Raw genomic sequence first — 22326 nt, 5'->3', positions numbered from 1 at the left:
TGATCAATTAGTGTTGGGATAAGTGAGTCTTGATGCAGGGGTAATTGCCTGTTGACAATGTAACCCTCCTGCTGCATTATGCCCCTGCAATTGAATAGATAGTGCACAAGGAAAAAAAGTATTCCAGACATTCCTTTTATGCCTGCTTAAGAAGTCATTTCCAAAGTTGATCTCCTGTCCTGTTACTTCAATAAGAATGGCCAACTGAGCTCTGTATCAGACCTCCAGGGTTTTTTTTTTAAAACATGTCCTGCCTTCCGTTGTAACTGAGTCTGATGGAAAGCTCAAGAGGTTTTTATGTAAGGTCATAACATACGCTCTCTAGCCATCACACAGGCCACTGTTAATTTAGAAATGTAAAGTCTAAAGTGGACTCGGGGCAGACAAGTCATCTCCCTTCTCAGACAACTCAGCCTGGCCATTCTGCACTACTTGACCGCTAATACACTTGCAGCTCTCCCAGACAGATACTAAAGATGAGGTCAAAGGGCGTGGGAAGCCAGAAGCATCTCTGAGGATGCTGCCTCATGAGCATGTGCAGGAAAGGATGGAGAGCAGCCAGACGCCCTCACCCAAGACTTCAGTCACCAAGGGAAAGGCCCACGAAGGCATATTTTTACCATCTCCTTGCACATTCTCCTTCTCCCGGTTTCTTGCTGTTTCTGTCTAAAAGACCCAACAGCTAAACGTTTTGGAACAGAACCAAAGTTCTGTGTATTGTTAAATGTCTCTAAGGAATGTCTCTAATGGATAAAGTTTTTACAATGTTCTCCCCTGGAATGCTAAAGAGACCCAAGTTTCATCAGCAAGATGAAAGCCACTGAGACCAAGAAGCCACAGTACCATGGCTGAGAGCTGACGTTCAAGAGTGAGTGCTCTCTATCAAGGCCTGACTTTCTCCTGGATAAACTGGGAGATGAAAGAATTCTTCACTCACAGTTCCTGAACAAGGAAAACACTCTCTGGAATTATTGTGTTATCTCGCCAGATGCTCATTAATGCTCACCTAAGAGAATGGTACAAAATACAGATTAAGATCAGAATCCAGAGTGTATCGCCCTGCCTACCCCTCTATTTGGCATTCAAGATTTAATGTACAGCATCAGTAATTTCCATGTGGTTGTTACTTTATCATGAATTCTGTCCAGGGCAATCACTTCAGTTCCAATAATAATAATCTTAAACTATAAGATAATTCTTCTGACTGACTGTGATGTCTTCCATGGACAAGAGAGACAGCTTGAGGTACTAACTACTGCTACCTGTGCTCCCAAGAGGGCTTCAGCATGGAGAGACAGGAAGTACACTTCTATGTTCATTTCTACAGTAAACATGTGCTGAAAACCTATATTGTGCTGGGCTTCGAGGACACAAAGATCCAGAAGGCATAGGACCCCTAGTCTCATAGCAGCACAGTGAGCAGCCAGTTATAATACTATGTAAAGAGGACGGGGGCACAGTGAGCATGAGCCTCACAGACACCCAGAGACTGGGGCAGACCATAATACCAAGAAGAGACAGACTGCCTTTAGCTTGGACTTAAAGACCTACAAAAAAGCATAGAGGAAGGAAATCCAGGGGACCAAATTCGTTAAAAGAAAAAAAAAATAAGGCATGATAGTACACACCTGTCATCCCAGCATTGAGAAGGCTGGGACAGGAGGACTGCCATGAGTCTGAGACCAGCCTGGGCAGACATTAGGGAATACCAGACCAGCCAGGGCTACCTAGGGAGTCCAACTCCCAACAACAAAAACAAAAACAAAAATCCCTGTTCTGTGTGTTTCTGACACCTATGAGCCACAGGGATGCCACCTAGGAAATGTCCTCAGGTCATCCTTCCGCACATACAGAGGTCTCATTGGTTGAGGAACCCTACCTTCTACTAAGGAACAGACATTTGGATCTTGTGCAGAACAAGGGTAGGCATTTATCATCATCTTTCCAGAGAATGCTACAGGAAGCAATTACTACTACCACGTTTACAGGTGACATTTGGCATTGGCAATTTTCTGTGGCTCAAGGAAAAACCTCCACTTGGTAAAACATGAACTCCGCAACTACAATATGCAAAACTACTAAGAGGCGGTCACGGTTGAGGGCGGAGGGAGGTCCGTCTTCTGTGGCACATCACCGACCGATGGGGTTTCCATCAGGGTAGCACTGTCGTCCAGTCGCTCTCCACCCTTCCGTACTATGACAAAGGCAAAAAAGCACGTGTTTCAGTCTAAAACAGAGACTTGAGCAAACCCTCAGGAACCCAGGAAGCCCCAGCTGTACAACAGGCTCATTTACTACAGTAGAGAGGGCTTGGCTGTTAAGAGCACATATTGACCTTCCACAGGACCTGGGTAGGGTGGTATTGTGTTCCCCCAAATATTGTGCACCCAAATAAACTTATCTGGGGTCAGAGACAGAACAGCCACTAGATACAAAGGCTAGAAAATGGTGGCACTCACACCTTTAATCCTAGCATTCCAGAGGTAGAAATCCCTCTGGATCTCTGTGAGTTCAAGGCCACATTGGAAACAGCCAGGCATGGTGACACATGCCTTTAATCCCAGAAAGCGAGCCTTTAATCCCAGGGAGTGGTGGTAGAAAGCAGAAAGATATATAAGGCATGAAGACCAGAAACTAGAAGCATTTGGCTGGTTAAGATTTCAGGCTTTTGAGCAGCACAGTTCAGCTGAGATTCATTCTGGATGAGGACTCAGAGGCTTCCAGTCTGAGGAAACAAGATCAGCTGACAAGTTGGCCAGGTGAGGTTAGCTGTGACTTGTTCTGTCTCTCTGATCTTCCAGTGTTCACCCCAAAACCTGGATCAGGTTTGATTTTATTAATAAGAACTGTTAAGATTCATGCTACACCTGGGTGTCTGCTCACAAATGTCTCTAATTCCAGATCCATGGGATCCAGTGCCCTCTCTGGCCCCCACGGGCACCAGCACTTACAAGTGCACATACCTCCACCTCTACTATCCCTTTCTACACATAAGTAAAAATAAATCTACAAAAAAAAAAAAAAATCTGGTAAATCAAGTGTGTCAACACATGCTTGTAATCCTAGCACTTGGGTGATAAAGGCAGAAGGATCCACAGGAGTTAAGGCTAGCCTGGGCTATATGAGACCCTGTCTCAATCAATCCATAAAATGAAAATAACCTTAGTATGAACCTGTAGCTCCCTTTTCCCATGCTAGGAAACAAGAGCTCATTCCTCACACTGCTTTCCCTGATGCATGAGGCCGGGGCTCCAGCTACCCCAAGGCAGGTGTCATGGTGTCAATATCCAGTGTTAAGAAAACATGAAAGGTGGCTTTGGAAGAAGACTGTAACACTGCAATCATGTGGCATCAGCTGGGTCTCCTTCAGTGGCTCTGGTTTGAAGGCTTTTCCCAGGGTGACAGCAGAACTGTAGGGTGTAGAGCTTGGTCACGGGGCTATTCCCTTGAAAAGGGCAGTAGATCTAGCTAAAATGCATGGGAACCTGCTACCTGCCAATCTCAGAAACCAGACCAATGTCAAATCTCTAAAACTATGAGTCAGACAGGCCTTTTCTTGTTATAAAATTACTAGTCTCGAGAATTTTGTTTTAGTACTATGACACCCATCAATGCCATGTTATTCAAGACATTTCTCCTATCTCTTCTTAGAATATGTAAATACTTAAGAGCAACATATGATTTAGTTTAAAAACAATTTATCTTGGCATTTCATTCCTTCTTTCAATGGAGAAATATTACTGACCGTATTCTCTACCCTAGACCCCTGTGCTAAGCCCCAGGAGACATAAGAAAGTAAAAAACTCTGGCATTAAAACAGCTCTAGGAGGGGACAAACGTAGGACAATTATAATGGAACTTCATGGTCTTAGGTGGCTCAAGAGGTATTTGAAAAGTTCCCACAGGGGTTCAGGTCTAGCCTGAACAAAAACAAACTGAGTGATAAAAAGTTCCTGCATGGGATGAGCACCAAAGGTTGCCATGACGCTATGAGGCAACCACACTGTCGGGGTTCAGCAGAGACAGGTAGCGTCATGGACCAAGGAGCATTTGGAGAAGAGAAACTACCCAAAGAATGGAAGCCGAGATGATTAGGGTGGGCAGAAACACAAGAGCAGACAGCATGGCCAGCGTTGTCCAAGTTTACCTCTGCTTCTGTTAAAAAAAAAGACAAACCAGGAGTGCTTTTCCTTGTTGATTATAAAAGGAAAGAAATGGGGGAAAGAGAAGAAATAAAACAACCTTGTATTGAATGCTCCCCCTGCAGCAGGTATTAATTGTAACCTAGCACCCAGGACCAATGTGGATAATTGGCCCCATGGGACAAGAGATTAGCCTAGCACTTAGAAGTATAGACTTCAAGTCAGATCTGAGGTTTCAAAGACTTCCCCCTGGGTCATAGTGGCAAGAGCCTTGGTTTTTCTTTCTCTTATTTTTTGTGGTTGTTACTTTGTATTCAATTTTGTAGAACACTTTGTAGGGAAACATCATGTTTCCATGTAACACCCAAAGAGATCAAATGTCAAACATGATGTAACATCCTACTCTTTTTTTCTCTCAGTAATTACTAAAATTATTTTTCTTGGAAACAGACGAGCTAGTCGCTTGGCTAACAGAACCAATTTGCCATCTTGTAAGAGAATAATTTGGAGACTTGAGGACACAGCACAAAATAATTGAGGGAAAAAAGATGTGGTTTTGATTAGGAATGGTTGGCGCTGTTGCTTAACAAGCTGGGATATGCAGGGTACTTGTGCTTTGTGACTGAGTCTGAGTCACTTCCGATCTCTTGTGCCTGTGCTGATGACCTCTTTGCCTCTGTTCAGTATGGGTTCTGAGTGGACCATTGGGCTTTTTTTTTTTTTTTTTTTTTTGTCTGTTTTAAAAGATAGTCTCTCTTGTAGCCTAGGCTGGCCTCAAACTTGCAACATATCGGATAGCCATGAAGTTCTGATCCTCCCACCTCAAACCCCTAAGTGTTCAATTGTAGGCACACACCCAAAACACTATTGGTTGTATGCAGTGCAACCCAGGGCTTCATGCATGTTAGAAAGCCTGCTACCAGTCAAGCTACATCCCTAGCCCATGTTGGATTTGGTGCCTCCACCACTAAAGAGCATAAAGTGGAGAGGGAAAAGTTCTGTTGTTCTCAAATGTTCTACCATGTGTATCTCTTACTATCATTTTCTTTTCCCATTGTGTGTGTGCTATTCATGTGTATGCATGTCTATATGTATAGACACATGTACATGTGGGCACACATGTACAGATGTGTGGAAAGTCCCAAGGCTGACACTCTTCTACCATATCTCTAGAGGGAGGGTCTCCCAATCAAGCCCAGAGCTCATGGATATGGTGGCCTTACTAACCACTTTCTCTGGGGATCCCCTGGCTCTCTTTCAGAAGCTGGAATTACCAGCTGGGTTGCCATATCCATCCAGCATTTGCATAGGACTCTGGGGACCTGCACACAATGAACAGCAAGCATTATAATCACTGATCCTCTAGGTGCATCTTTTCTATTTCAACTTTTTTTTTTTTTTTTTTTTTTTTTTTTTAGACAAGGTCTCACCGTGTATCCCTGATGGACCTGAACTCTCTACATAGACCAGGCGGGCCTTGAACTCCCTTGAGATTCCCCTGCCCTTACCTCCCAAGTGCTGGGATTAAAGGCGTGTTCCACCTCACCAAACTGCTTATGAATATGAGCCCCAAGGTGAATTTCTTTGTAATATTTTCTTTAATTTTTTGTTGTATCTGAGAGTTTTGCTGCATGTATGTGTGCACATGTGTGGAGTGTCTCGGGCACACAGAAGAGGGTACCAGATCTCCTGGAACCAGGGCTGTGAGCTGACTTGTGGGTTCTGGGAAATGAACCCAGGTCCCCTTCAAGAGCAGTAATGTTCCTAACCTCTGAGCCATCTTCCAGCTGACCCCCAACCCCAGCTGGTAAAACTGTCTACCTGGATATCAGTCAGCTTTCCCAAGATGCGGCTTGCAAGCTTGGGGCCGTTCTCCATTGTTGGAATGTGCAGCATCTGCAAAAGAAGGGAGAGGGTGGTCTGAGGGTGTGAAGCACATGTGGGGGAGACATGCAGCACGCCTGTGACATGAAGGCGACGCTGCGGGCCCCAGAGAGGCACCCAACATACCTATTACACACACTACCTCCGACAACGGAGTCTTCTCTGCTCAGAATCTGAATAAAAACCAGTCAGCCAATGACAGCGTGTTCATTTCCTACCAACTCAATCAAGGGCACAAAAGGTTGAAATGCCATTCTTCGGGACAGTGTGAGGAATTCAGGAGACCAAAAGGGGTCCCTGAAACAGTAGAAGAACTCAACCCAGGATTCTAAGAATTCATAGGGTGAGTAATTGCCCTCTGTTGAACCCTCTGGCAAGAAATCAGAACTCAAAGGTATTTTGCAACAAACGAAAGCAAGTCATTTCAAAGGAATAAATTAAAGCAAGTCTCATCTCCATTCACAAAAGGGATTTCTGAACCTGGTCTGGGGCAAGTCATACATACCTCCAAGGGCTACAACTCTCATGAGAAGTCAAGGTTAAATCCACAGCTGAAAGAGATTTTGTGCCCTTAGTTTGTATCTGAGCTATGCCTGTTCATGCCTTGCTGGCTGGTTGGCTTTTGATGCTTTGATTTTAATAGATAGCGCATATTCTCAAACACTCTTCTTATTATACCTTTTAGTATAATAGGATAATTGCGAACCCTTTGGGCTCTGAATGCCTCCCAGAACCATTTAGGAGAAGCATTAAAAATAAGTTAACCTTTGTAAACTTTTTATTTGTAGAGTGGAGTTAACAATTGGATTTTACTTACTAAAATGGACCAATAACATACATAGATATTGCCATAAAATACTCAGATTAGCCCCTTACAATCTTTCCTCCCTCTCTGCTTTTCTCTGGCCCTCTCTGGCCCTCATGCCTCCCTCCTGCCTCTCTGCCACATGGACATAAAACCAGGTAGTTCTTCCACAGTGGAATAATCTGTATACGAAACTGTGTCAGCAGCCACATCTGAAAAGCAAAATTCTAAAATGTTAAGCAAAACATGATAGTAATAATAATAATAATCCCAATAAGCTGACATTGTAATGTTGAATTCATAAATCAGAGGAACTTACATATAATGAGTCATCTGAAGCAGTTAGTCTTGTGGGAATAAAAGGCATACACCTTCAGAATAATACCTACACTGTTACAGACTGCCTATACACCTACAGAATAATGCCTACACTGTTACAGACTGCCTATACACCTACAAAATAATGCCTACACTGTTACAGACTGCCTATACACCTACAGAATAATGCCTACACTGTTACAGACTGCCTATACACCTGCAGAATAATGCCTGCACTGTTACAGACTGCCTATACACCTACAGAATAATGCCTACACTGTTACAGACTGACTGCCTATATGCCTACAGAATAATGCCTACACTGTTACAGACTGCCTATACACCTACAGAATAATGCCTACACTGTTACAGACTGCCTATACACCTACAGAATAATGCCTACACTGTTACAGACTGCCTATACAACTACAGAGTAACATTTACACATTTACAGAATGCCTGTAAATAATTCCTATCTTTATACTCTAAAGATAGAGGCTGACCAGATGAGCATGAGGATTGGATTTTGCTATAACAGGGAAAGCCCTCCAACTGGCAAGATAATGCATTTATGGCACAAGTAAAATTGGATAAATGGGGGCTGGAGAGATGGCTCAGTGGTTAAGAGCACTGGCTGCTCTTCCAGAGGACCCAGGTTTGATTCCCAGCACCCACACAGTGGTTTATAACCACCTGTAACAGCAGTTTCAGAGAATCCAACACCCTTTTCTGACCTCCACAGGCACTGTATGCACATGGCACACAGACAGACATGCAGACAAAAGACCCATACACAAATAAAAGAAACAAATCTGTTTTTTTAAATTAGATAAATGCAGTAAAGAGGTAAGTATTTCTTCCTTACAACTAAATCCTCGAGCTGCTTCGGAAGATCTGAGTAAGCACAGTGCACACCACTCGAAATGTCTGCACAGTGGTCTGCGCAATGCTAACAACGGGAATCGCAGCAGATGAAAGAACGGACAGTCAATTCTCACGTGCCCTTTGTACCTACTGCCCCTCCACTCCAACTGCAGCAGCTGGGAAGAACCGGCAGAAACCAGAACACTGAGACCCAGCTACGTGCTCTGCAGCCTACCTCGGCAGGCAGGCGGGCAAGGAGGGGACGAGTTCCACGGTTGCCAAGGACAAGGCCGCCTCGATCTCATGTCTGAGCTCTCACTCAATCGCCAGAAAGACCCAAGTGCTGCGCCAGCTCAGGCCCAGCCAGCTCAAATTCCCCTCGCACACTCTATGACTCCATTAAGTTACACGTAAATGTCTACATTTTGTAAAATTCCATTCACTCAGTTACTTATTGTGAGCATCAGGTGAATGAGGGTGCCGTCAAGCACATGAGGGAAGCTAAGCTGCGAGAGTCAGTTCCTCTCCTTCCATTATGTGGGTCCCAGGGACCGAAACTCAAGTTTTCAGCCTGGATGACAAGCGTCTTCCCCACTGTGCCATCTCACCACCCAGGGCACAAACCAACTTTAGAAATGACTGACATGTAGAACTATTTGTCTTACCTGGCCCTTGTAGAGAATGTCTGAAACTGGGCAGACAATGCAGGCCGTCCCTGAGCCAAACATCTCCTTCACTCTGTTCCCCTCCAGGGCAGCGGTCAGGTCATCCATGGTGAGGTATCTCTCACACACCTTAAACTCACCCTGTTTGGAGTATTAAAAATGAAAAAAGGAGAGAAAAAGAAAGTCAGTGCTTGTCTTTGGATCTGGCTGAACTTGATGGTGTCATAATGGTCCTGTGGGAGAAGCATGTTGAGTAGGAAAGGACACAATGTGTGATCACCTACTATATTGAGCAACCTACTTCCAAATGAATGACAGCTTTCACAAGTGAAGTCATCAAGATGTTCACCTGGGTTCCTGGCATGTTTTCACACATACCTGTGTCAAGACTTACAGTTGTCATGGATAAGGTCTCACACACTAACTCATTCTAAGTGCTACTTACTACATTTTCCACATCTTTTATGATAAAGGGGAACAACTGACTGCATCGTATATCAGTACAAGGGCAGCTGCCATTTACCAGGTACCCACCATGTGTCAAGGTCCTTAATGCATCATCCTCCCTACTTTACAGTTGAGGGCACTTGGTTTCCAGAAGGGTGAGGGGGCTTCCTTAAGACCAGTCAGCTAGTAAACAGTGAACCCTAGATTTGAACTAAGCCTTATCTGGTTGCCTTCAAAACTGGTAAAAATCATAAACTTAGTTCATACGGCTGAAGCACTCACTATTTGTTAGGAGCCAATATTTTGACTTTATGAGAAATTAAACCGAGGGGTGTTGTGATTTTGTTCAAAATTAAATAAATTACTAAATAATTTGTGTTCCAGAAAATCAGCAAACATTACAGTTAAGGTCTGTGTTGTGGAGAGAAAAAAAAACAAAAACAAAAACAGACAAACAAAAAAAAAAAACAAACAAGCAGAAAAAACCCATCTTGCAAATCAACAGAATCGTGTCTGCTCAGCTCATCCTCATCTATGGACTAGTTCCCCTGTCTGGCAAGTTGTGGCGCCTCCGAGTGCCTCTTGGCATTTCGTCTGTTTCAACACAGCTTTAAAATGAATTGCAGTTAAGGAGTCAAGAAAGACCCCTCCATAGTAACCTGTTTTCCAAGCTCAGGAACCAGAGGTGCGGTACACTGGGCTCACACCTTGTCATTGGGCCTTCTATCCTCGGTCCATTTGTTCTCTTAGTAAAACAGAAATTACTGAGCTTCAAAAAGCCATCTTTCCAAGGGCAGACATAGTTGGGACAGGGCAAGCCATCTGAAATTAAACCAACAGTTTGCAAATGTCATGCCCAGTGTGCCAGCCACCTGGCAGCAGTTGGGTCTTATCTACTCTGGACATGGCAGGATTATTTAGCTAATGTCTTCTACTTTCAGTCTTTTCCAGGGAAACTGCTGGTCCACTCTGAGATGTGTGTGTGTCTAAACATCTGTCCACTAGGACTGTCTGGCCACAGTGTGCTCAAAGCCTTTTCATGGTCTCTGGGGAGCTTTAGAACACATGGGTTACAAGGACCAGCCAAGAAGCCATGCTAGCCAGCCAGCCAACTCACTCCCACATCTACCTTACAAACACTGTCACTTCAAGTAACAAATGTCTTACTACTCATGCCTCTTTGGCATGGATTTGAAAGCTTACTGAAAACAATTTTATATTTGCTTTGAGTGTTCTTAATTTTAAAATAAGCATGTGTAGAAATCTTATGGAGGGGCAGTAGCGGGAGAAAGACAGACAAATCAACATTATGCTGATATTAATAGGTCAGTGAAAATCTGTAGCTATCCTAATGGTCGTGGGCACACTGGAATAAATACAGGACACATCACCAATGCAATGAGGAATAGTTTACAGTTGAAGTTAAGGGCTGGTGGAAACACCCAGTGTAGACCAGGTAAGCTTGTATTAGAAGACACCCTGTAAACAGACTGAGGTTAGTTAGAAGCCCTCCTCACTAAGACAGCCTGTTCAGCTGGTTCTCTGTGTACTCTACTAAAAAGACTACTTACTAGCTGGTTTTGCCAACACAGACCTTCTAGAGAGATCTTTTGCACAAGGTAAGATTTGAAGATTAGATAACATTGGTGGGAACCACAGGATATGATGTCATTGCAAAGGGAGGGTCATTTTTCTTGATTCTTTGTGTTGGGCTCATGGGAGTTGCTCGAATCAAGGGCACTCACCCACTGTTGTGCCAGCTCTATGATGCTCTGCCTCGTCACACCTGGGAGAATGATGCCATCTAGCGGAGGTGTCGCCAGCTCTTCTTCTGTTAATTAGAAACAGGAATGTTTGCAAAATTTCACTCATTAGACATGTCACAGCAGTAGCCATTTTTAAAACCATTTCTGACAATTTGGCAAATAATAAACATGCAGATAATTAATTCCACTGCCCTGCACCATTAGGTTTCTCAAATCTCTACTCGCTTTTCACAAGATACTTATTTTAATGTAAGAACATGAGAGACTGCTCAGTGGGTAAGAACAGGTATTGCTCTTGTAAGGACCAGAGTTCTGTTCCTAGTACCCACCTAAGAGGCTTACAACTGCCCGCAACTCAGCTCCAAGGTATCTAGTCCTCTCTTTGGAATCCATGGGCACTGCACTGGTGTGCACATTTCTCCACACAGATGCACACACACACATAATTAAGAATAAAACAAATTTTCTTAAATAAGCAAAAACAAAAAGGGACTAGCAAGATGGCTCAGTGGATAAAGGCATTGGGTCCCAAGTCTGTCCCCCTGAGTTCAACCCTCTGGAAACCCCATGGTAGAAGGAGAAAGCTGATTCCCACAAGTGGTCCTCTGACCACCACACATGTGCCATGGCCTGCGTGCGCGCGCACAAACACACACACACACACACACACACACACACAAATGCAAAATACTGTAATGTAATTTTTGTGAAAGAAAGAATTTCTTGACGCTGAAAGGCAGCTCCTCCTCCAATCATCTTCCATGCATCCTTAAGCAGTGAACCAATGAACTGCTTTTTAAAGGTAAGAAATAGAGGGATGTCAGCCCAGCGGTTAGGAACACGTGCTACTCTTACAGAGCACCCAACTTGGACACCTGTCTGTAACTCTAGTTCCGAGGATTCCAACACCCTCTTCTGGCTGTGAGGGGAACCTGCACAAATGTAGAACACTTACATACACTAAGGAATGTACACACACACACACACACACACACACACACGAAATAATAAATAAAATCTACTCTCAAAATTGAGAATTAAGGAGTGCTCTTCAAGATGAATATCCACATCAAAATGATTCCTTAGTAGAGAAAAGCTGATTGGCACTTGGAGCAACAAACATAAAATCATACTCAGGACCCACGTCAGTGCCATACCCAGAAATTCTGTGAGAAGCCCATTTCACCTCAGAATTGGGTAGTCTGAGCAGGGGGATGATTGGTAGCAAGCCCTTACCAGGGCCTGAGTTCAGATCCCAGCACCCATGTAAATGCTGGACAGGGTGGCTCATGCTGGTGCTGCAGAGGCAGGGACCAGCTTACTGGCTAGCTCGGCTGGCCCAATCAATAGCCTGAGGCTCACCTTGTATCTCAAAACATAAGATGGAAAGCACCCTGCCTCGATCCTCTGGCCTCCACAAGCAATGCACCCACACACGCATGCACTCACAAAGGGTCATTCCTCCTGGTGCTGCCTGCACACTGCCTTCTAGAAGCCTACATCACCGGCCTTGCAAGACACACAGGTGTCGGCATGAACGGCGGAGGCTCCGACTCCCTCAGAGATCTGAATGCAATGGGCTCAGGGTGAGCTCAGGCACCCGTACTGCAAAAGGAGAAAAGAAAATCCAAGCCTAACCTCAAGAGACAAGTTGCTGGTCTACTACACAAAGACCAAGTGAAGCCTCCACCATGAAGGTCAGGCACCGCGATCCAATTGAAAGCTCTAGGTGGTCCTCCACTACACAGCCCTGCTTAAAAGTCACTTTGGTGGATCTGAAGGTAGAATGCTTGCAAAGCACATGTGAAGGCCTGGGTTTGACCCCTGCACCACGTGAACTCGGTGTGAGTGAGGTGGGACTGTAATCCCAGTGCTAGGGAGGTGGAGGCAGAATTGGGAATTCAAGATCATCCTTAGATGGGATTTGAGACTAGGTGGAGCTACATGAAACCCTGTCTTAAAAAGTCAACATCTCCCTTTCCTTCCCACCTTGGGCTTCTAGCAATGTGGACTAACAAGCCTTATGAAGATGCTGAACCTTACAGCAGGTGACTTACTACCTATCACCTGCTTGCAGAGGGATTCACAAATATGCTTAAAGGAACACCAGGTAGAAGCCATAAGGGAATTGCCCTGTTGTCTTGGGGCTCCCCCAGGCCCCTGAACACATTTAAGAACTTTAGAACTAACCCATTTCAATCCTTACTGTACATGAGAAACAAATGTACATTTTCCTAGGCTAGTGACAGTGAGAAAAAGCTATGATCACACACCAATGACCTAGCTCTGAGACCACTACTCTCTGTCTCGAGGCGGGGTGGATCTAGACTCTTCAGCTCCATAATGGTTACCAGAATAGAGATCTGCCCATCTCTGTACGCCCCAGTCCCTGCATCATGTCTGGCCTACCATTGACTATAAGGTTTTTTGTTTTGTTTTTATGCGTATGGGTGTTTCACCTACCTGTATGTATGTGCACCACATGCATGCAATACCCATGGAGGTCAGAAGAGGGGACCAGATCCCCCAGAACTGGAGTTACAGGTTATGAGCTACCACTTAAGTGCTGGGAACTCAACCTGGATCCTTTGGAAGAGCATTATTCTGAATCACTGGGGCATGCCCCAATCCCTTGCAATAAGTATTTTTTAATTTTACTAAATGAACGAATGAACTGTCTTTGCTAGGCTACAGCAGTTTGATTTAGAGGGATTATTTTCTGAAAATTGCTTTTTAGAAAGAAGAAATTGGTTCTGGAAATGTTCCCGAGGCTACTTGTCATTTTAGAAGTGTTGATGATCTCAAAATAAATGTGTTTTGTTCCTTAGCTAGACACAGAAATGTGTGTGTGTGTGTGCGTGCGTGCGTGTGTGTGTGTGTGTGTGTGTGTGTGTAGTTTTCACAAGTGCATAGACCTTTCCTACAGTTAGTTCCACTCAAAGACAATACTGAATTAAACACAAACAGCAGCCTTCACTGTGTGCGAAGGCTATTGTGTGAAATGAGTTTAGCATCCAACTGTAACCACCAGCCTGAGGTCAAGAGGCAGAACATCTGTTCCCGTTTCCCAGACAGAGCGAGAACATGAGGACATTTGGGTGAGAAGTAGTCATATTCCTCTGCAAACACAGACACACTCCCGGGAGCCAGCCAAGAGGGAAACACAGCCTGTTGCTCAGCAGAGGCTGGGGTTGGTTACTGCCCTAAGTTCTATGACCCACTGTTTTCTCTCCCTCCTCACCCTCCAAGGAGAGCCACACAAGGATTGTGTTAGACAGTGTTACAACATGGCTAGGACGCAGAAGAGGACCGAAGAGGCCCAAGGGAGAGGACTCTTTCATTTCTTCTTATTGTATACGTGTGTGAGTGGGTCTCCTGGAGCTGGAATTACGGGCAGCTGTGAGCTGCCAGACATAGATGCTGGGAATCCAATCCGGGTCCTCTGGAAGCAGAGCCTTGTCCCTGGCTCGCTCACTCCCACCCCCTTTTACCTAGTGGTGGATACCCCAATGGAAGGAGCACACTGAGACTAAAACCAGCTTGGGCAAGTCATAAAATCTAACTCTTATTAAGGACTTGTGTATTTTGCAAGAGGCAGTAGACAAATCACTCATTCCTACTCTGATCTTTACCCACAGCCACACAGGAATGCTGTGACTTCTCAGGAACAATTAGTCACCAGGACAACTTCTGGAGCTATGATGCAGGTGGTGGTTAAGTCCTTGACATCTCCCATAAATAATGACACTGCCTTTTCTGAATGATGTCCCTGTTTGTGCTTGTGGTGGTTTGTGGTGCTGGGTGGGTGGGAACAGGGAGAGGAGTGGGCAGGGAGGAAGACATCTCCTGAGCACAGGTTGGCAGCGCCAGCCACCTCTCTAGCATCACTTCACATATATGTTTATGAGAAGTCCCAGTTTGGAATCCCCCAAATTTCAGCATAAATTTTGTTTCCTTACATTTCCAAGTGCAAACAGCAGGAGTAGAAATATGTCCAGTGTGTCTGGCTGAATCATATGCCCAGGGCCAGAGGAGACAGCCTGGCAGAGGCGCCCAGGGCCAACTCACCCTTGACAGAGCATAAGGCTCGCCTTGTACCAAACCGATACACAGGGCTACATTCAGCCTCATCTGAATCATCTCTTCCCCTTTCAGCAAAATAAAGCACGTGTGGTGGCCACCACTAAGCAACAAGCTCCTTTAAAAACAGTCACTGAAGCCGAGACTGGGAGCTTGTACCGAGAAGTTTCATTTAATTCTGTGTGTGTGTGTGTGTGTGTGTGTGTGTGTGTGTGTGTGTGTGTGTGTGTGTAAGTGTGTGGGGGTGGGTGGGGTGGGTGGCTGAGTGTGTGCATGTGTACGTATGAGCATGCGCATGCATGTGGGTGTGTGCATACATGCAGAAACCAGAGGACAACAGCGAGTCTCTTCCTCTATTGCTCTCTGCCTTATTTTTGAGTCAAGGTCAATCTGCCTGTCTCCACCTCCTAATGCTGGTGTTGGAAACATGAACGGCCAGCCACACCCTGACTTCATTTCACATTTTCAGTGTCTATAAACAATTGGAAAAACATAAACAGGTCTAAAAATGTGCTCCTACATCTCACAATCAATATCCTAATGGTCAATGCAGGCCGACTTTGTCCCTTGCTTTGGGTCATTTAGCTCAACACCATATAAACTGTCAACATTTCACTGAACTCGCATCAAAGACTGACACTGAAGCATTCAGGATGCTAGACACAGCCCTGAATTTCAAGCCACATATATTGGCACATACTTATAATTACAGCATTCCACAGCTTGAGGCAGGAGGATTCCTCTAAGTTTGAAGTTGGCAGAGACTATAAAATGTGGTCCTACCTCAAAACAACAACAACAACAACAACAAAAGCCAGGTGTAGTGATATTTTATTTGTGCTTTGATAAATAAAGCTTGCCTGGAGATCAGGGGGGAAAGCCCAGCCATTTTAAGTAAACAAAGTCAGGCAAGCACACGCCCTTAATCTGATCCCTTAGCAGGCAGGGTCCTTGTGTGTTCAAGGCCATACTAGGGAACAGAGTCAAGCATGGTAACACACGCCTTTAATCCCAGTACCAGCCATAGAGACCTGGAGGTCTGTACAGACAGACAATGACAAGAAAGTGAGGTAGCTGGGCTAAGAGCCAATGAGAGGGCAAAAAAGCAAGGCATATAAAGGCGTGGATAGACAGGAAGTAGCTTGCATTTGGAAGCTGCAGAGTTGATGAGGTAAGGTTGGATGGTGGCTATTCCTATTTCCCTGATCGCTAAGGTTTTCACCCCTATATTTGGCTCCATGTTTTTTATTTAATATAACCATTTAGAAATTCGTCTACAGCCAGGTGTGCTATAATCCCCCACACTCAAGAAGAGAATGGAGGATCAGAAGTTCAAAGCCAGCCTTGGCTGCTTAATGAGTTCAAGGTTATCCTGGGCTGTATACACAGGACCTTGTCTTAAGAAAAATAAAAGAACAGAATGTCTATGATTTACATGTAGTGGCCAAGAGTCAACAAACACAGATCTACTGGCAACCTCAGGATATACCCTGGGTTATATTTAAAAGTGCAGCTTATTTTGTGTGGGAATATTTGGATACATGCATGCCGGGGCATTCAGGTGGAGGTGCAAGGACAACTGTTGGAATGGGTTCTCTCTTTCCACCTTGTGGGTGGCGAGTGTTGAACTCAGGTCATCAGGCTTGGCGGCAAGCACTGCCAACCTCTGGGCCTCCTCGCAGCCCAAGAGTCTAGGTCAATCAAAGGAAGTGTAAAGAAAACCTGCAGGGCTTCTGAGGTGTTACCAAAATGTGTAGAAAGGACACCAATTCTGAAGAGAACTCTTGTGAGAGAGAGGTATGGAGTGGTGGTGGAGCCCTGGCAATAGGAAGAAGGGTCCTGGCTTATGTCTTCAGCACCACAAGGTCAAACAGAAGTCAAAGGGCCATCGAGGTCAAGCCTTTGTGGAGCATGCCTGGAACCTCACCATGCAGGAGGCTTAGACAAGATGGCAACCTCAAGGTCAGTGTCGGGTGCACAGTGAGTTAAAGCTAGCCCAGGCAACTACAGAGAGCCTCAAAATAAACAGTAAAATGGGGGCCACAAGTGCAGTTCTAGAGAAAGCTTGCCTAGCATGTAGGAAGGAGTTCAATTCCAAGTTCTGAAAAGAAAGGAGGCATGCACTAATCCCCCATAGTCAACAGATGGTTTACTAGCACATACTACATGGTACAGAGTGAACTACTACTGAACTAACCAAGACTCATCACTGAAGACTGTTGTGACATTAGGAGACAGCAAAGGGGAGGAAAAATGTTTTTTTTTTTAAATCATTTATTTTATGTACATGGGTATTTTGTCTGCATGTCTTTACATTGCACATGTGCAGTGCCCAGAGGGCAGAAGACTGCATTGGATCTCTGGAAACTAGAGTAACAGACAGCTGTGATCCACCATGTGGTTGCTCAGAACCCAGGTCCTCTGCAAGGGCAGCCACTGCTCCAGTGTGCTGAGCCATCTCTCCAGCAGCTGAGTTTTAAGCCACAGGCTCAAACCGAACAGCAGCAACAAGACTGCAGAACCCTGTGTGCTGCAGGCTCCACAGCAGCCCCTGCACCCCTGCCGCCAACTCACGTCACCAGAAGAGCGATTACCTCCATCTTCATTTATCCAGTAGAGGAACAGATTCATCGTGCCCACTTCAGTTATCTGGTCATCCTTGCCATACAGCCAGAGGACCTGCTGACAGCCATTCTCTGCTGCCTCGCACTGTGCCAAAAGGGACGCACCGTAATTGCTAGTGAGGAAAAGAAAACCTGCTGATTTACATACGTGTCACCCCATGCCTGCAATCCACCCTGACGATCTCGTTATTATTCATTCATCTGATGGTGTGTGTGTGTGTGTGTGTATGCACCCATGTGCATGTATGGAGCTAGAGAACAAATCATCAGTCAGCCTTCTAACTAAGTGAGCTGCTGTGCCCACCTTCAAGGCTTAATCAGACACACCCACCCACATATAGACGCAGACACACACATCCATACACCCACACATAGACACACTCACACACCCATATACCCACATATAGATACACACACACACATCCATAAACCCACACATAGACACACACACATATACTCACACATATACCCATACATCCACACACAGACACACACACATACACTCACACATAAACACACACATACACCCATACACCGACACATACACACACACACACACACACACACACAGATACACATGCAAACACTCATGCATGTATGACATTATCACTTTAATACATAACTCTATCTCCAGAACATTAAAGAAAGCCCACCAGACACTCTAAGAGCAAAGAAATCTATGTTCACAGACCTGCCCAGCACCATCACAACTGAGCAGAACCACATGCATGCCCCAGGTGCCAAGGAGAAAACACGGGGCTCCTGATGCATTCTGGGAAGATGAAGCTAGAGCCATAGAAGAACAAAGTAGGGCTAGAGGTGTTGATATTTCCCAAAATCAGTTTCTCAAAAAGGCCAGTATGCTGATTTGCAAAGTTTGGCTTTGATGATCACACCTTGGCCCTGTGTCTTCTAGCAGCTTTGAATGCTTGGGATAAGGTTGAAGAATAAGGAAAGAGGACTGAGTCCTTTACTAAAATTATACAAGGCCCAAAAGAAGGCTTCACTGGGATTTTGCAAAGATTGAATTCAGCTGTAAATAAAATGTTATCAGATCCAGAAGTTACACAAATATTAATTGAATTTGGGGCTTTTGAAAATTCTAATTATGGATGCAAAAGGGTGATTAGGCCTTTAAAGACGAGATCAGCACTAATAGATGAGTGGATTAAAAATACAGCTGATACTGGATCTCATGCTTATGATGCTGCTTTGATAGAAGTAATTTCTAGAAATTTTAAGAAAAATCAAAAGGCCAGGTGTTTTTATTATAGTAAACAAGGCCATCTAAGGGATTGTAGGCAAAGTTTTCCTAGAAATAATGTTGTTTCTAAAGATAATCTAAACAGAGGCCATAGCCTTTCTAGAATACACAGAAGGTGTGGCAAAGGCCGGCATTGGACTAATGAATGCAGATCAACATGGGACAGGCAAGGTAACCCTTTGCCACCTGAAAATGCCTCAAGGGGTCTCTCACTATCAAATTTGGTTCAATCATTTCCTGTTAGCATTGGAGAAACTCCTTCACAGAGCAATAAAAGACTTAATGGCTGTTGTTAAAAACCACACTACTCTGGATGACAGAACAGCTTCACTGTATTAAAAAAAAATTCATGAGAGACCATAAAAACAAGAATTTTGGCAAACTTCTATAAATGATCAAAGACCAAAGCACATGTACTAAAAATACAAATAAATGCCCTGTAATCAAAGGTTCAGTTGACACAGGCACAGATGTAACAATAATTGCACTAAAATCTTGGCATCCAGATTGGCCTCTTCAGGAGGTAAATATTCAGATTCTAGGAATTGGAACCTTATCTTAGATAAAACAGAGTAGAAGGTAGGTTGAGTGTACAGGGCCAGAAGGACAGAGAGGAAAATTAAAGCCACAGGTGGCTAATACAGCAATGAATTTATGGGCAGATGATTTGTTGCAGCAATGGGAAACACAGATTAGCATTCCTCCAATCTCAGAAACAAACCATACAATAAAGAATGCTTCTGAGAGAGATATTAAAAGTATTATCAAGAACAGTCACCAACCCTTCAGGTTGTACATATAAACATGGCACAACAGCTGTTGATCTTTCAAAGGCACCAACAGCCCTACCTTTAAAGTAATTAACTGGCAAGCCTGCCTGGGTGGATTTAAAAGACTGCTTTTTCACTGTACCTTGATAAAAACAGGATAGAGAAAAGTTGCCTTTATGGTGCCTTCTTATAATAATTCTCTACCTTTTACAAAACAGAAAATACCAATGGAGGGTCTTGTACAACTGCTAATAGAAATCATAAAGTTTCCTCCATCTATATTTTACCACTGAAAGGATAATACTAGCTGAGTCAGATGTAGATACCTTAGAAAAAGTATCTGATGAAAGTAAAGAGAATTTGTTGAGGATTACAAATTGCTATTGAAAAAAATACAGAGAGAAGATTCTATTAATTACCTAGGATATAAGATAGTTTTATAAAAAATTCAACCACAGAAAGAATAAATCAGGAGAGGTTAATTATGAACTCTTAATGATTTTCAAAAATTGCTGGGAGATATTAACTGGCTATGGTCCACAATCAGATTAATGACTCAAGAACTAAGTAATTTGTTTCAAGCCTTCAAGGAGATAAGGACTGAAATAGTCCAAGAAAACTATCAGTGGAGGGTGAGAGAGAATTGACTTTGATAGAAAAGAAATTACAGGAAGGACATGTGGATTATTAGGATCCAGAGCTTGATTGTATTCTGGTTATTTTACCTTCTACACATTCTCCTACAGGAACTCTTATACAGAAAGAAGATAATATTTTAGAATGGATATTTTTGTCACATTAAAAAAAAAGTAAAAAATGAAAGACCTATATAGAAAAGTTTTCTGAACTGATTCTGAAAGGAAAATTGAGACTTGGTCAATTAACATGAATAGAAGAAATTGGAGTGCCTTTCACTAATGCTGAAATTTCCTCATTATGGACAGAAAATGAACATTGGCAGAGCTTGCAGCAATTTTTGGGGGGGGGATTAACAAAAAATACCCCCAAAGCAAGAGACTTCAGTTTATAAAAAGAACTAATTGGATCCTTCCTCACATGTTATGAGGAGCACCAATTTCTGGAGCCCCTACAATCTACACTGAATCAAATAAATCAGGAAAGGCAGATTATAAGTCAGGAAAAATGAGTAATGTGGCTCAAGGCCCTTATGATTCAGTTCAGGAATCAGAGTTGTATACTGTTCTCATGGTATTATTAGACTGTTCAGGGCCTCAATATAGTTACTGACTTTACTATGCAGAAAGAGTTGTTTTACATATTGAAACTGCTGAACTTATTCTAGATAATTCAGAATTAACTTTGTTATTTATTCAATTATAACAAGTAATCAGAAGTAGAAATCATCCATTGTATATAACATATCAGATCCCATATGGGCCTACAGAGTCTTTTAACACAAGGTAATGATGAAATTGATCAGCTATTGGTAGGAAATGTGCTAGAAGCCTCAGAATTTCATTAGAAACACCATATTAATAGCAAAGGTTTAATGAAAGATTTTTCTATCATTTGGAAACAAACCAAATTATAAGGAACTGTCCTACTTGTTCTTTGTATAACCAAACTCCACTACCTACAGGAAGTAATCCAAGGGGTACTCAAAGAAATGAAATTTGGCAAATGGGTATGTTTCATTTTGTGGAGTCTGGAAAAGTATGTGCACCATACCATAGATATATATTCAGAATTTCAATGGGCAACTGCTTTGAGTTCTGAAAAGGCTGATTCTGTAATCACGCATTTATTAGAAGTTATGGACATCATGAAAATACCTGTACAAAGTAAGACTGACAATGCTCCAGCATATGTGTCTAGGAAAATGAAACAGGTGTTTGCTTATTACAATATAAAGCATATTACAGGTATACCACACAATCCTACAGGACAAGCAGGTGTAGAAAGATCTAATTGCATTTTAAAAGACTAATAATAATAAAATCATAAATATTAATAAAATAGTGCTTAATAAACAGAAAGGGGTAAAGACCCCCAGAGATAGATTACACAATGCTTTATTAACTTTCAATTTTTTAAATGCTAATAAGAAAGGAACAACGGCTGCAGAGACATTGAATAATAGAAAAAACTACAGAATTAAATCAGCCTGTATACTTTAAAGATGTGCTCACCTCAGAATGGAAACCAGGATATGTGTTACATTGGGGAAGAGGTTTGCTTTTATTTCCACAGGAGAAGAAAAACTATGGATACCATCAAAATTGATAGAAATTAGATTCAAAAAGGAGAGACCTCTTGATTAGGGGAGGTGATACTTCATCAACCAGTGTGACCATTCAATCTAAACTAGCTTATAAGACTAACAAATGTCTTTCATTTGATCAGATATAACCTACCAAAAGGGAAACTCTCCAAAGTTAGGGTTAGAGCAGGGTTTTGGTTTTGTCTTTTCAGGAGAATGAAGGCACACAACTAAAGAATCTGAAGACTCGTAGGCAAATGAGACATCAGAAGACAATGTCCCAAGACAAAGAGTAAATTGGCCTAATGGTATAAAACACGTCCAACAGGATAGAATTTCATAAATCTTCCCAAATGTTTGTTTCTGCTGTTTCCTCTCTATATATTAAGCAAATAGTCTTTTTGTAGTCCCAGGTCAGTAAAAAATTAAAGGTAGCTTTGGAGTTGGAATGTGGCTCTCTCCTTCTTTAAACCTAA

The 22326-nt window shown here is 43.2% G+C and overlaps 1 protein-coding gene across 3 annotated transcripts in view; it reads right to left on the bottom strand.

Moving 5' to 3' along the window:
* Nucleotides 1-1905: 1905 nt before the first annotated feature.
* Nucleotides 1906-22326, bottom strand: part of Bcat1 (branched chain amino acid transaminase 1) — an 88705-nt gene continuing 68284 nt past the window's right edge. For all 3 annotated transcript variants that reach the window (XM_028891768.2, XM_028891767.2, XM_028891769.2), the window contains exons 7-11: nucleotides 17566-17708; nucleotides 10871-10956; nucleotides 8679-8819; nucleotides 5964-6038; nucleotides 1906-2194 (exon numbers count right to left, since the gene is read on the bottom strand). In XM_028891768.2, the coding sequence (XP_028747601.1) occupies nucleotides 2153-2194; nucleotides 5964-6038; nucleotides 8679-8819; nucleotides 10871-10956; nucleotides 17566-17708 (487 nt within the window). In that variant the 3' untranslated portion in view covers nucleotides 1906-2152. The remainder of the gene's footprint in view (nucleotides 2195-5963; nucleotides 6039-8678; nucleotides 8820-10870; nucleotides 10957-17565; nucleotides 17709-22326) is intronic.

This window comes from Peromyscus leucopus, chromosome 3 (assembly GCF_004664715.2).
Source record: "Peromyscus leucopus breed LL Stock chromosome 3, UCI_PerLeu_2.1, whole genome shotgun sequence".
Lineage (NCBI taxonomy): Eukaryota > Metazoa > Chordata > Mammalia > Rodentia > Cricetidae > Peromyscus > Peromyscus leucopus.
The sequence above is the reverse complement of the archived record's forward strand: the minus strand, read 5'-3'. Positions and strand labels throughout refer to the sequence as shown.